The sequence below is a fragment of the Cygnus atratus genome, chromosome 4 (assembly GCF_013377495.2).
Source record: "Cygnus atratus isolate AKBS03 ecotype Queensland, Australia chromosome 4, CAtr_DNAZoo_HiC_assembly, whole genome shotgun sequence".
NCBI lineage: Eukaryota > Metazoa > Chordata > Aves > Anseriformes > Anatidae > Cygnus > Cygnus atratus.
This window is the reverse complement of record NC_066365.1, coordinates 37,822,272-37,835,326: the sequence shown is the minus strand read 5'-3', so window position 1 is coordinate 37,835,326 and position 13,055 is coordinate 37,822,272. Positions and strand designations below refer to the sequence as shown.

The window sequence follows — 13,055 nt, the reverse complement described above, 5'->3', positions numbered from 1 at the left end:
CATGTGATGGGCAAGAAAAGCAAACAAAAAAAAAAAACATATTTAAGGATCATTAAAATTCTTCACAGAAGCAGCCTCATTGGTATCATCACCTCAAGCCCTAATAAGAAAAAATATATAAAATTTATCCATTATTCTAGAATAATTTCCTTTATGACAGTGAAGACAATACTTTGAAAAGCCTTAAAAAATAACTCAATGCTTTTAAAAAACATTTGTTACCTATTTTCACTCCTTTTGTGATGATGTGCATTGCTTCCAGGAGTAATAAAAGTCCTTAATACTGACTTTTATAACACAATGGAAATCTGATTAGAATATTTTGTATTGTGATTGTATGTGCTAAAGAAACTGAAACAAATTAGAATCCATGTGCGTTTTCAAAAAATTAGTTTTTTATTTTGCAGTTTTGTTTTGGTTTTTTTCCTAAAATATACAACTTCATAATCAATGAGTCATAGGATCTCCCTTGGGACAAATTAACCCCTTACATGAACACAAACTTAGTAAAATACAGTCAGACTTCAGAAACATTTCTAAACTTTAAAGCCCATGATGGCTAAAAAAACAAAGAAAAAGAAAAGTAACATTCAGTTATACTTACAGAGCCCATTTATTTCTACATGTTAACACTGGCTATGTCTAAATTTTCAAGTAATATGGCACAATAGGAGTGAATAGGTGGAATCGACCAGGTGGTGCTGAAGACCTGCTGTTCAGAGCATCAGTGTTGAGGAGGTTTCACTCTGGTGAGATCCCACGCGTTCCACATCGGGTAGTGAGGAGCGCGTTAGGCATGCTCCTGGAAGGTGTCATGCCATTTGTTTCATCAGAGAGAAATGCAGTTTGTGTGCTGGAGGTGCTCCACGATGACACAGGCCAAAGCATGGGGAACTTGGATTGGCAGATGTCCTCAGAAGCACGCTTCTGACCCACATGTAAATACTAATTAAATACATGCACTGTCAACAGAAAAATCTAGCTCAAAACATTTGCCTAAGAGAAGTTTCAAATAACACTTTAAGTTACCATAAACAGAACATATTTAAAGTAAAAATAGTTTGCAAAGTCTTAAATTACTACTCTTCCAAATAATCGATTATTCCCATTTCCCTGCTTCTAGGAAATTCCACCATAGGAATACAAGAAAGAAAACCATTTAAGAATTTTAAGATATTTTACTGTACACCCTTAAAATGGTAGATGTTCTGTAAATATACAACATATATACAACACACAGTCTCCCTTTACTGTAGTGGTCTGGCTATTAGTTGTGCTTTCCTCCCAATTTAGGAAGTCTAATGCTGCTCAGTTTCATAAATGTTTTCATGAAACATATGACTTGCTAATAGCAAACAGCTCAAAAAGTAGTGCATTCAATATTTAAGCATTATATTCTTAACATAGTGATAACAAACCTTAGTCTTAAGGTTGAGTAGTCTTTGATTAACATAAAACTGAATTTCTAAGCGTTAAAAAAATCCTTATCTAAAACTACTTTTAAAAAAGGGTAAAACTTCAGCTCACATTTGAGCCAACTCTCAGCTCAAACATCATTCTGCAGGTGAAATTTCAATTTAGTTTGATTTTATCAGTTTTGATAGCTTTTCTCTGTTTCAGCTGAGATAAAACCAGAAAGATGTCAGAGCACCTGTTCCTTGATTCTTCAAAGCCCAGTTAATTGGAGTGTGCTTGAATAAAAAACCCACAGATTAGGTGTGTACCCTACTCGAATCAACAAATCTGTTGTAGCTTGCCTTATACCTTATTTGTAGAACAGTATTGCATTTAGTGCTGTGTCTATACAAAATTCCCACTGATTATAAAACCAGTGACCATTATTCATCTGCTGCCCACAAACAATCATATAAAAGTTTAAAATTGTGTATGCCTGACTGATAACTGCAGGTCCATATACTTCCAGATAGAAAATATTCATACAGCAATGGAGGTCGCATTCAAATACCTGACCGATTTGAAGGTGATTACTCAGTTGCTGTATTTCCTATACATATGTACACAAAGAAACATCGGTAAAAATAGTCATAATTTCCAGACCGGTAGAAACTTTAACATGTATGAAATTACTGCCTCCAGACTAAAATGTGTCAGTCTCACTGGTAGAAATACTAATCCTCAGAAGATGCTCTTTTATGCTATGTTATAACAACTCTGGAATGAAGTAACCTTGAACTTGCCACCACAAAGGCAGTAGAAACCACTGTATTTCTGCCTCAATGTGCTGGTGCTCCCAGCATGACAAAAGTAAAATAGGGTCAGACAGAGTGACTGGAAGAACATTGTTAAGTGATACTCAGCAGCTTTATCTCAACCTTTCCGGGTGAGAGGTAGGTTCCTTGGGACAGCAAGTAGGATACATTCTTCACAGTACGCCTGACTGTTACTAAAACAATGCTTAAACATATTTGCAGTGGCAATGCAAAAAAATCTTAGTTTGAAGAACCTATGTTTTGTTAAAATATGACACTAACAAAAGAAATAGGAAAGAGATGGGTTCCCTCATAGCATAAGTTCTTGCTCTCTACATATAAACTGACCATATAAAAAAAAATTGCAACGTCATAAAATACAGTGCTGGTAACTGACTCGCTCAGTATCCATCTCAGCTGTGACTTGTTCCTCCAGTTTGCAGAACATTAGGAAGGGGAAGAAATCTCCCTACCCTCTTCCTCAGGTTGAAATGAAACACCAAGCCAAAAGCTGCATTTTCAGGTAGATTAAGATCATGATTTCTGGTCCTCCTCTGACGGGACAACTTCCAAGAGGATTTGCAATGTTTCAGTTACATTATCTGCAAAGATAAAAACATACACATGGGAGATTTTGGGGTGGCAGGAGAAGGGGAGAAGCAGCCAGGAAAATTATCTTAGCTGATACACAACCTGCTTCCACATACTGTTCACAAGTTATATATATCTGGTGCATGTATCATTTAAATGTCTGACAATTTTTTGTCTTTTTAACTATGTTTTCTTTGCCTCTGATCCAAGGATATGTATATACAGTAATAGTGGAAGGGTATAAAAGTATAAACTTGTTCAATAAACGTATGCATGTATTTTAAAAACATCTTAAAGCACGACTACTCTCCACAACTGCTTAGTTTTAACAAAGTCATAATGTTGAAATACAACTCCGAAAGGCTTCGAACAAGCCAATTCTGCTGTGCCAAAATCTGCCTAAGAAAAAAAAAAAAAAAAAGAGAGAAAATGATTACAATGCTTCACAGGTCTAAGGCTGTCACACATAGGAAGCAACTTTATGCTCTCTGTCACTTTGGACATGTATTTCCACCTTGTGTTTTTGATAGTTTTCTTTTTAGAGAACCAATTCATAAATGGCACAGTTAATTTACATACTGAATAGTAAAAGAGCATTCTTTTACCTCTCCTTTTGCTTGTCACTTTTTTTTTTTTCTTCTAAGTAACCTATTTTCATAGAATCACAGAACGGTTTGGATTGGAAGGGAGCTTAAAGCCCACCTAGTTCCAACCCTTGGCAGGGATGCCAATCACTGGACCAGGTTGCTCAGGGCCTCATCCAGCCTTACCTTGAACACCTCCAGGGATGGGGCATCCACAGCGTCTCTGGGCAACCTGTTCCAGAACCTCACCACCCTCTGAGTGAAGAATTTCCTCCTAATATCTAATCTAATTATCCCCTATTTTGTTATAAAACCATTCCCCCTTTTCCTATCATTATCTGCCCAAGCAAAAAGTTGTTCTCCATCCATTTTATAAACCCCCTTTAAGTATTGAAAAGCTGCCATAAGGTCACCCCAGAGCCTTCTGTTCCTCAGGCTGAACATTCCCGTCTCTCTCAGCTTTTCTTCATAGCAGGAATTATTGTAAGAGAAAGTTATGGTTTTCCTTGTCTAGCACTACATGTCAGCATCTACACTAGCACAGAGTGAGGAAGGTAAAACAGTGCAACTCTCAGAAGACATGAACCAGAACTACTTCCCTACTCTCCTGTCTAACAGCCTCTGCCATCTCCTGCTCGTCTCCCTGGAGGTCACCAGTTCAGTGCAAAGCCGGGCTGCCCTTAGACTACAAACTGATGGGGTCAGAGAAGCTGAGAGTCAACAGGGACTGCATTTTCCTCCCATCTCCCTCCCCTGCCCACAGCGGGGACTTAGATCTGGGCTGAGCAGAGCTGGGGTGAAGGGCAGGAGGAAAGTCAGCAGCAGAAAGCAAGCAGGGGCTCGCCCGGCTGTCCCACCCCTCCCAGGTTTGAAGACGAGCAAAGGAATAAGAAGAAAAAGAAATTTTCTGTCAAGCTGAGCTACGGTATAACAGTTCTTGGAAAAAGGGCACGGCAGCAGAGGGAGAGCCTGGGCATCTCAGGAGCCGGCTGCGATTTTAATATCCTGTCCAACTAACAGGGCCGAGCCCCCTGCAGCAAGACCTTGCCCTCGCCACAGCAGGAGGCAGCTGCCACTCTCCCATCTCCACGCGGTAGTTCTGCTCTGCACTGCGATGAAACATGAGCAAAGCAAACAGAACAGCAATCAGACAAGTTTGGGGGGCTGGCTTGCTTGTTTGGCTGTTTTTTTCTGGTTGCGGTATACACAGGATAAGACAGTGTAAGGAGTACTTTTTTCCAAAAAAAAACATTTCTATCTGTTGTCAGTCAGTACCTCTATATTGTGTGCTTTGAGGAGCACCTTCCCGTTTGTAATGAGTCAACCTAACATATCATGAGAGTAAAGACACCATTTGTTTCTACTTTCAACCCTAATTTTCAAGAGTAGAATTCACTGTAAATAAGGCCCAGGGGACGACCTTTATAAAAGAAAAAACCTGATCCGGTAGCTCTATAAGCACCACATAAAGCTTGGGAAAGAAAGCAGTAATTTACTGCACACATATAAGACTGCACATAAAATCTGTGGCAGCATAATGCTGGAAAAACTTTCTGTGGATCACAACATCACAAACTCAACAAAGAATAAAATTCAATTCCAAATTCTCCCAAATTCAATCCACTGTAAAGAAATAAAGATTTTTAAACCATGAATCTAAGGCTAGGTTTTCAACTGAGAAGTCCAAATGGAAGAGTCCTGGTGCTGGTGCCCCACCCTTTTACACACTCATCTGCCTTGAAGGGTTTGCTGGACTTGACTTTTTTCATTTTCACATTAGTTCTACAAAAAGCAAGCAAGCAGAGGTCAAATGAAGCCTGCACTAGCTGAAAATGATTTGTCCCAGCACATTTGGCACTACAGCAAAATTCCTTTGGAAAAGAACAAAATGTTATTCTCACTGCAAAATACCACCCAGACCCTATTAACCTCACAAACTGTGAAGTAATCTTTTGTTCAATATAGTAATTTGTTAAGGAGAATGGGCAATGTAAATACCATTAAGGACAGTCAAAATGTGCTTATCCAAAGAACAAAGATGTTCAGCCTTGGAGAGGATTTCCTGGGGAGCTCTAATACTGCAACTAGCCTGAAACCCCTTTCATGAGTGTACTTATCTTCTGGTTGGGTCTTTGAGCCCACCGCTCCTTCCAGCTGCTCAACATCCAGCTCCTCTGATCCTTACAAAACCTGTCATTCATACCCAGACAAGTCTTAGCAGGGCTGATCTGTACCCATGTGGTTTTGAACCGTGTTCCAAATTGTGCTGGGGTAGCTGAACAAGTCAGGTGCACCCTGACAAGGCGACTCTGCAAATGGGCAGAGAGGGAACCGTGCCACGGGCAGCCTGGGCATAGCCTAGCTGGCAGGATGATGCCTTCAGACTAACCTGCTCTGACCTCCTCCCCTGCAGCACTACAAAAAATGCTCTGCTGAAGTCTAAGTACTTTGGATCTATCGCATTTTCAATCTGTCTAGAAAAATTCTTCACAAAGAAAGTTACCCAGTTAGTCTGGCAAAAATCTACCTTTGGTAAATTACAATGCCATTTTTTCATGTTGTCTGTTCACACCATGTCTGGAATTACTCTTCCATGCCTAAACTCATCTAATGCATGTTGTTTCAAGACTGGAATAACAGGCTTGCAGCTGCCCCATGACTTTTCCTTCCCGTATCTCACAGAGGTACCTTAAGTGAATTCAGCCTCATTCAGTGCCTTTGGAAAATGCTCTCAGACTATACAGCAGAGCACCCTTAACTCTCCAGATATAATGTCAGTTTAATAATGACCCATGTAGAATGTTTATTGCTTACTCTGAGTAAAAAAATATATATTTTTTTATTTATCAAGTAAATCTCCACTCCACCCCAAAACTGTCAACATCGCTTTTCTGTCATTACTGTTGTTATTTTGGGAATAATAATTGCAGAGCGAACAAGCTGTTTCACCCACCGACAGGCATCTGCTGCCTTCCCCCGTGAGCCAGCACTCTGTGTCCATGCACATTACACAGGCACCAGGCCTTCTTTCCAGGAGGAAAATTTTGTGCTATCTGAAAAGCTAGATTTACCTTCGTTGTCACAGCTGACAGAATGAGCTTCACATATACCCAGTCTACCTTAAAGAGAACATTTTTCCTCTCACCTAAGTAATGTGGTTCAACACTGGCATCCTGTGGCCACAGACTCAAGTAACTGTATTCCAAAGCCTCTGAGACACCACAGAAAATGCTAAAAATCTCCTGGGTTTGATAAGGAGAATTTCCTAGACCCTAAATGTCAATTTGTCTGAGAAATTACAAACAGATAAATAACAATAATTTAATAGAATGTCTTTTTGACATGTCTCTTTTCATTTGCACTGGAAATTTCTACCCATTCCCAGGATATTTCATGCAATTTACAACTTTATGGATATAAAAATAAATAGACTAGAATTTCCTAGCCTTAAACTAACATCTTTTTCTGTAAAAATGTTCTGCCCTATTGTCTACGGACTTCCCAGCATGAATTGACAGAGAAACTCACAGATCTTACAACAAGTAGGATATAAATACATATACCTTATATTTATATATATATATAAACACATATAATAGGTTAGCGTATAATATATTCATAAATATTCAGATATTCTTTTATTGTGAGCATCTCATTTTAAATCATCCCCTAATACTGCAGCACAAAAGACAATACACGTTTTCAATTCAGAACCTATACTATATAACAGCATATACACTTAGTATATATACGTAATAAGCTATTTTTAGTTGAAAATTTTCAGGGGTTGAATTTTTGTTTTACAGCAGAGATTTTCTTTCAGTTTTGTTTAACAGACTATTTGCTACTCCTCAAATATTTTGCCTCTGTTATTACATTATTTAAAAATTACCTGCATTTTGGTAACCTCTTAGCATGTTGAGTAACAAAAAAAGAAAAGAAGAATGGGGGTGCTATAATAAACTACAATGCTTTCTTTCTAATTGAAATGCTCCAAGTAACCCTCCTCCAACACATCAGAACTTTCACAAATGCTTTTATAAACTTTGAGAAATGGCATAAAAATGATTCTCAATGTATTCCAGGTGTGAAATACCACAGCCAAATCACTTGGAAGTTGTTTTTCATAAAGCACTGAAATGATTTCCACAGAGGTGCATCACGTATGATATATTTTGCCGTCGGTTTGTTGGAAGTCATCGCTAAGGACAGTACATCCCCATCAAACATGACCAAGCCTGTCCCATTCTACATATTCCTCAGTGGTCTACACACATGTGGTACCACCAGGGCCCAGTCTGTCCATCCTATTCTCTCATCACAATAGTGACACTTAAATTTCCAAACCAATTCTCTTAGGAGTGAAATACTTTCTTGAGTGTTACAGAGGGGAAGGAGATCAGTGATTTAAAAGGAATCAGACGGGGTGGGAGCGAAGAAGGGATCGAGGGGAGAGGCATCCAGGTATTTGAAGTCAAATCTTTTTTAGCTGAAGAATAGGCTTGCTGCAAACATCTCTGTTTAGTTAGCTGACACTGATTTTAACTGGCAGACCAGAGCTACAGCATGCACCAAAAAGAAACTTGTGTTGTCATGCCCCGAGCAGAGCAGCCGGGGGGATCGATGAAAAGGATTTCACAACACCGGGAGCCCTGAGAAATTCCCACAGTCAGGATGGAGGAGGGGAGCCCCACAGTGACTTACCTAGGAGCTTTCTGAACCACTTTGGCTTCTTGTCCCACACAATAAAGAGGTAGTAGGCAGGAACTCCAGTCAGGGTTATTGCAAATCCAATCCCTGTATTGACTGGGTCAGAGTAAAGTGACAGTGCAACCATGAAGAGGCAGGTGAAGGAAAACAATGCTGGAATAAATAGAGGCACCTGAAATACAACCACACAAAGAACCATTACTTTGCATTGACCTTGCTGCTGAATGACAATAGCATTCAGTGTTCCATGAAATGCAAACTGGATACAACCCAGCAGTACAGGGTAGCCCTGGAGAAATACAGGTATCCAGAACAGGCACACAAAATGCCAGTGACTGCAGGAACCAAACTAAGCTGAGTACTATGGAGTAAGCACCACAGAAGTCTTTTAATTACACACTAAAACACTACAGTGTCTTACATCCTTTAAAATGTAAGGGCTGTAAATATGTTACATTGCAAAAGTCCTTTCTCTAATCCTCCAGTAGATAAGTAAGCAGCACCAACTGCAGTAAAGATTTCCTCTTTGATAATTACCTATTAGAAAACATTTTGAAACACAACAAGGAGCTCAAGTCCCCTTTTAAAACTATTAAGAATGTATTGATTTTCTTCCTAAGGTAAAAATCAAAATCTGGCAGGAAGAGAGCAAATTAAACACCCATTTGACTGGTGATAAAGATATTTGATAGCATTATGCAACTGATAGCTACTGAAAAAGCACTTTCTGACAGTATGACTGATAGCATTATCAGTGTCACTGTTGAAAGTACCAAAAAATAACAATATCAAATTAATTCTCTCAATTTTCAAGAATGCCTCTGCAATCACTATGTTAGCACCTCTCTGAGGGAAATGCCTATATGTGTAGCTAGTGAGATGTTTGGTGTAAGGGAGAACTGGAGAATTCCCTGGAGATTATTCTCTTCTTTTCATGCCTTGAAACACTACTGTTCCTGTTGTGCACTGTCAAAGCATTTTTTTTTAATCAAAGCAAAACGGGTTGTGCTGTTGACCTTATTTGCTGATATGCCTACAAGAATGCAACAGTGCACTGTCTTAGTTCTTCATAAAATAGGCTTCTTGGAAATACATCAAAAGGGCTGGAATCCTCCATTTTCTTTTCACGATAGACATTACCTTTCCATACACACAATGGGACAACTTACTTTGTAAGATGCTGCTTACAAGAAACAAGATCATTGGCAGAACCAAGGCCGAAGCAGCTATTGTTCAACATGCCAGACTACTATCATTTTCTTTCTGGTTTCACAGTAACTGTGTCTGCAACTCAACTGTGGGTCCCATATATCACAATAGACCAACTACTAACTTATTTGTACATCACAATGGAATATTCTATGTTGGATAGAAAATGAAATAAATGTTTATATTATATGTTTATACCTGTCTTGAATTCTGTTGGCAAAATTATTCAAGCCTTTATCAAAATAAAGATTAAATTGAGGACTAGCTGAAAGTCAGGTTGGCACATACCCAATATTTGCGGTTTGAAGCTTGTGTGACTACACAGGACTAGATGTATTTTCACACAGCTTGGCAGAGTATAAAGACCTTAGCTTGCCTCACACTGCCTCAACACGACAGACAGGTAAAACTGAGCAAACACCTTCGTTTCTGCACAGCAACCTCAGTTGCTTCCCCACAGCCACCAGGGAATTCGCAAGAATTGTCTTTCCAAAGAGAACTCGGCCAGGGTAGCACTGGAGAACTTGCAAGAAAACACAAGGGGACTCTTCAATATAAAATACTATTTTCTATTAATTCTTGTTTTTCTCAAAAGAGGTTAGCTTTTTACATCAGAAAATGCTCCTTTGCTTCTGACTACACTTGAGATACGAGGGAAAAGAATTCATGTAAAACAGCAGAGAGCGGAGATTACCTTGAAAGGACGAGGCATATCAGGACGTTTATATCTGAGATAAATCAACCCAGCAACTACCAGTCCAATAAAAAGCCACCTGGCAAAACTGAGGAAATTCAGGAGGCTGTAGAGATCCCCGTTGAATAACATTATCATTGTGAGAGGGTGCTGCAAAAGAAATTCAGAGCGTAAGAGGCTTTTAATGGATTGATCTTGATTATTTTACAGCAGTGATGCCAAATCTTTCCATGGGGAAGAGCAACACAGCCTTAGCCGGAGACACATGAGGGCCACAGACTTTGAGACTCCCATTCTCATGCAATCAGATGTGTGATCAATACTTAACTGTCCCCTAAGACCACGTTTGATCAATATGTATGTGTCTTGGCTGACCACATGTGATCAATACATATCTGTCCTCCGTGACCCAGGCAAATGCACAGGCACAGAGCCCACTGCGTCACCAAAACACTTGTGCACCCTGTGCCTCATTCTCATGGGACCTGCCCAGCACACTGCTGCTCTCTCATCATTGATGTAAATGACAAAAGCAGCTAAATTTTGGTTGCATCAAGTCATACAAAGGCAGTTTCATATTACCAGGATTCAAGGTGTCTTGTGGAAGAGGAAAAAACCTTATATTCCCACAGTCTGCAATGGGTGAACTCAGCAAAGAGGAGGTGGTAGGGGTTAGCTACACACCATGTGCCAGCTGGGTGCACCACACCGACACCATCTCGTATCTGCAGCATGCCTGTTAGGCTTGCAGGGTGCAGACTTGCTGCACATCAGAAATGCAAACATTTCTAAGCAGAGAAGCGTTTAGCTGTCACTCAGGAGGCTACTGAACAGCAAGAAGGAGAGACAACAGTAGAAGAAATGCATTTCCTCATTAAACAGCTGTCCTGAGATACACGGTCTCTGTAACGAACTCAAAATTTACGCACAGACGGTGGCTTAGATGATTAGTATGGGCTACACGGACCTGCTTCAGTGTAATCTCTGGACAAAAACAGAATATTTGTAGCTTGGGACAACCATGCAGGGTAGTCCACACTTCCCATACGAGACAACCTATGCCTGCAATGACACAGCCTTGCATCTGGGGATGAAGGCACCCATCAACTTCCCTATAGTGCTATTGTTCAGAAAACAGGAGGTCCTAGCAGTGCCAGCGTCTCCAGGTTTACAATGAGGCAACAGGTGAAATCACCTGCAGCTGCCCTATTATGATGGGCTAAATCCTTACATAAAGAAAACTAAGTTGTATGAATTATCTGGAGTCACAGGCTCTTTTTCTTTCCTTTTTTAATTTTATTTATCTTTTTTAAGCAATGAAGGCTGTATGGATTTGAACCAGAAGGATCAATACTTCAAATATGGGTCTCCGGCTTCCAACCTCTAATGACTTAGAAAGAGCTTGGTTCTTTACACACAGATATTGAGCAAGCTCCTTCTCTGTAAAGGTCAAAGGAAATTTTACCACTGAATTACACTGGGCAAGAATTCTTCTATACAGACTCAGCGCCCACAGGTTTTAAATCTCAGTTATAAGAATGATAATGCAACAAAGAGCCATGGCCAGTGAAGGCCAAAAGGATAAAAGAAACAAAATAGGGTTACAACAAGACTGCCTGGTTTCTTGGAGTTGTTACACACACATCTGTCAAATATCAGGAAATATGTAATAAGCAAATTTCTCAATTCCTAATTTTTATTTATTTATTTTTAGCAAGCCTCAAACACCGAACATGCTCATTTTCTCAGTTTCTCCTCAAGATCTTTTTCCTTTTGAACAGTGTGTAGAGACCTTGGCAGGAGAAATAAAATCAGAAAATTCTAAAATGTGGACTACTGATGCAGAATATATCCCACTACTACTCTACTTGCACTGAGGAAAGAAAAAAATAAAAATCTCTGAAGGAGAGCCATCTTCATATGAGAATATGACTTTTTTAAAAGGAAATCAATGCACTGGTGACCAGATGCAAGAGCAGAAGACATTTTTCAGAAAAAAAAATATATATATATATATATTTAGTACATTTCATTTCACAGAAAAGTCAGTGCATTTACCCAAAAGTTACGAATACTTCAGTCCAAAGAAATAAAATGCAAAGTAAATGTTAAAGTGAATTCTATTAAAACTTTTCACAATAAATAAGTTGTCTAATTTTCAAAACTTGGATGCTACAGTTGTATGGGCACATATAAAATTCAACACTTCAGCTGGCACTTCACAAGTGAGCTCACAGGCATCTCTAGCAAAAAAAATAAAAGATTATTTAAATTCCAGTACAAGCAACTGATCTTATTAGTGTACATTCATATATGCACACACATCTTCTACTGTGGTTAGAAGTCTCCCCGATGCAGAGGTCTGTCCAGATACATTACAGTCATTGGTCCCAATAGACGGGCTGAACACCCACAGTTATGAAGTCTGCAAGTTAAGTGGAAATCTACTGGCACTATGCAAACTGGTGTGAGGTCTGTATTTTGACATTTTGTCCTAACATTTTACTATACAAATTAGCCTGCAATGCAAAGACATGACCAACATTTAGCTCTGCCTCTATGTTAGGAGTCAGTAATAGGATTTCAACTATAATGCTGGTGCTTTTCCTCAGACGATTCACAGACTGTTGCCCAGGCACACGCTCTCTCATTTTTTAATCACCACTACACTGCACTGCTGAGGGTTCCCCTCCCATTATCCTAGTGCATAATTGTTTGCATTTTTCACTGTTAGGTGGTATAATGAGCCTTTAGGGTGCTCCCAGATGCCAGTGTTTAGCTGCACTTCCAGTTAAATGAAGCCCTTTTTTGTTTGTTTATTTGTATAAGTGGAATTTGTTTCTCTGAAAGGCAAGCTAGCTCATCACTAGCAGGTTCTTAGAAATAAAGGGCAATAAGACATGAATTAGGTTGCAATGATAAGCAGTGAAGTGCTACCGACAAGATAGTGAGGAGATGATAGAATAAGAACAACTCCCAAATCTCTTTCCTCTCTTTACTGTCCTCTGCCCTGCCCAATGCCTGCATATACATTAATAAATGAGACTCAAGCAGTGC

General features: G+C 39.4%; 1 protein-coding gene across 3 annotated transcripts in view; it reads right to left on the bottom strand.

Annotated features, from left to right (window-relative positions):
- Positions 1-373: 373 nt before the first annotated feature.
- SLC7A11 (solute carrier family 7 member 11) overlaps positions 374-13,055 on the bottom strand; it is a 60,417-nt gene continuing 47,735 nt past the window's right edge. Inside the window, exons 10-13 of one of the 3 annotated variants that reach the window (XR_004779699.2) lie at positions 9,999-10,148; positions 8,090-8,267; positions 2,684-2,812; positions 374-962 (exon numbers count right to left, since the gene is read on the bottom strand). Coding sequence is in view for 1 of the 3 variants with exons in the window: in XM_035553103.2 (XP_035408996.1) it covers positions 2,745-2,812; positions 8,090-8,267; positions 9,999-10,148 (396 nt within the window). In the remaining 2 variants the exon portion in view is untranslated. Of the gene's footprint in view, positions 2,813-8,089; positions 8,268-9,998; positions 10,149-13,055 lie in introns of all 3 variants that reach the window. The other 2 variants (XR_004779702.2, XM_035553103.2) reach the window with 2 other exon arrangements.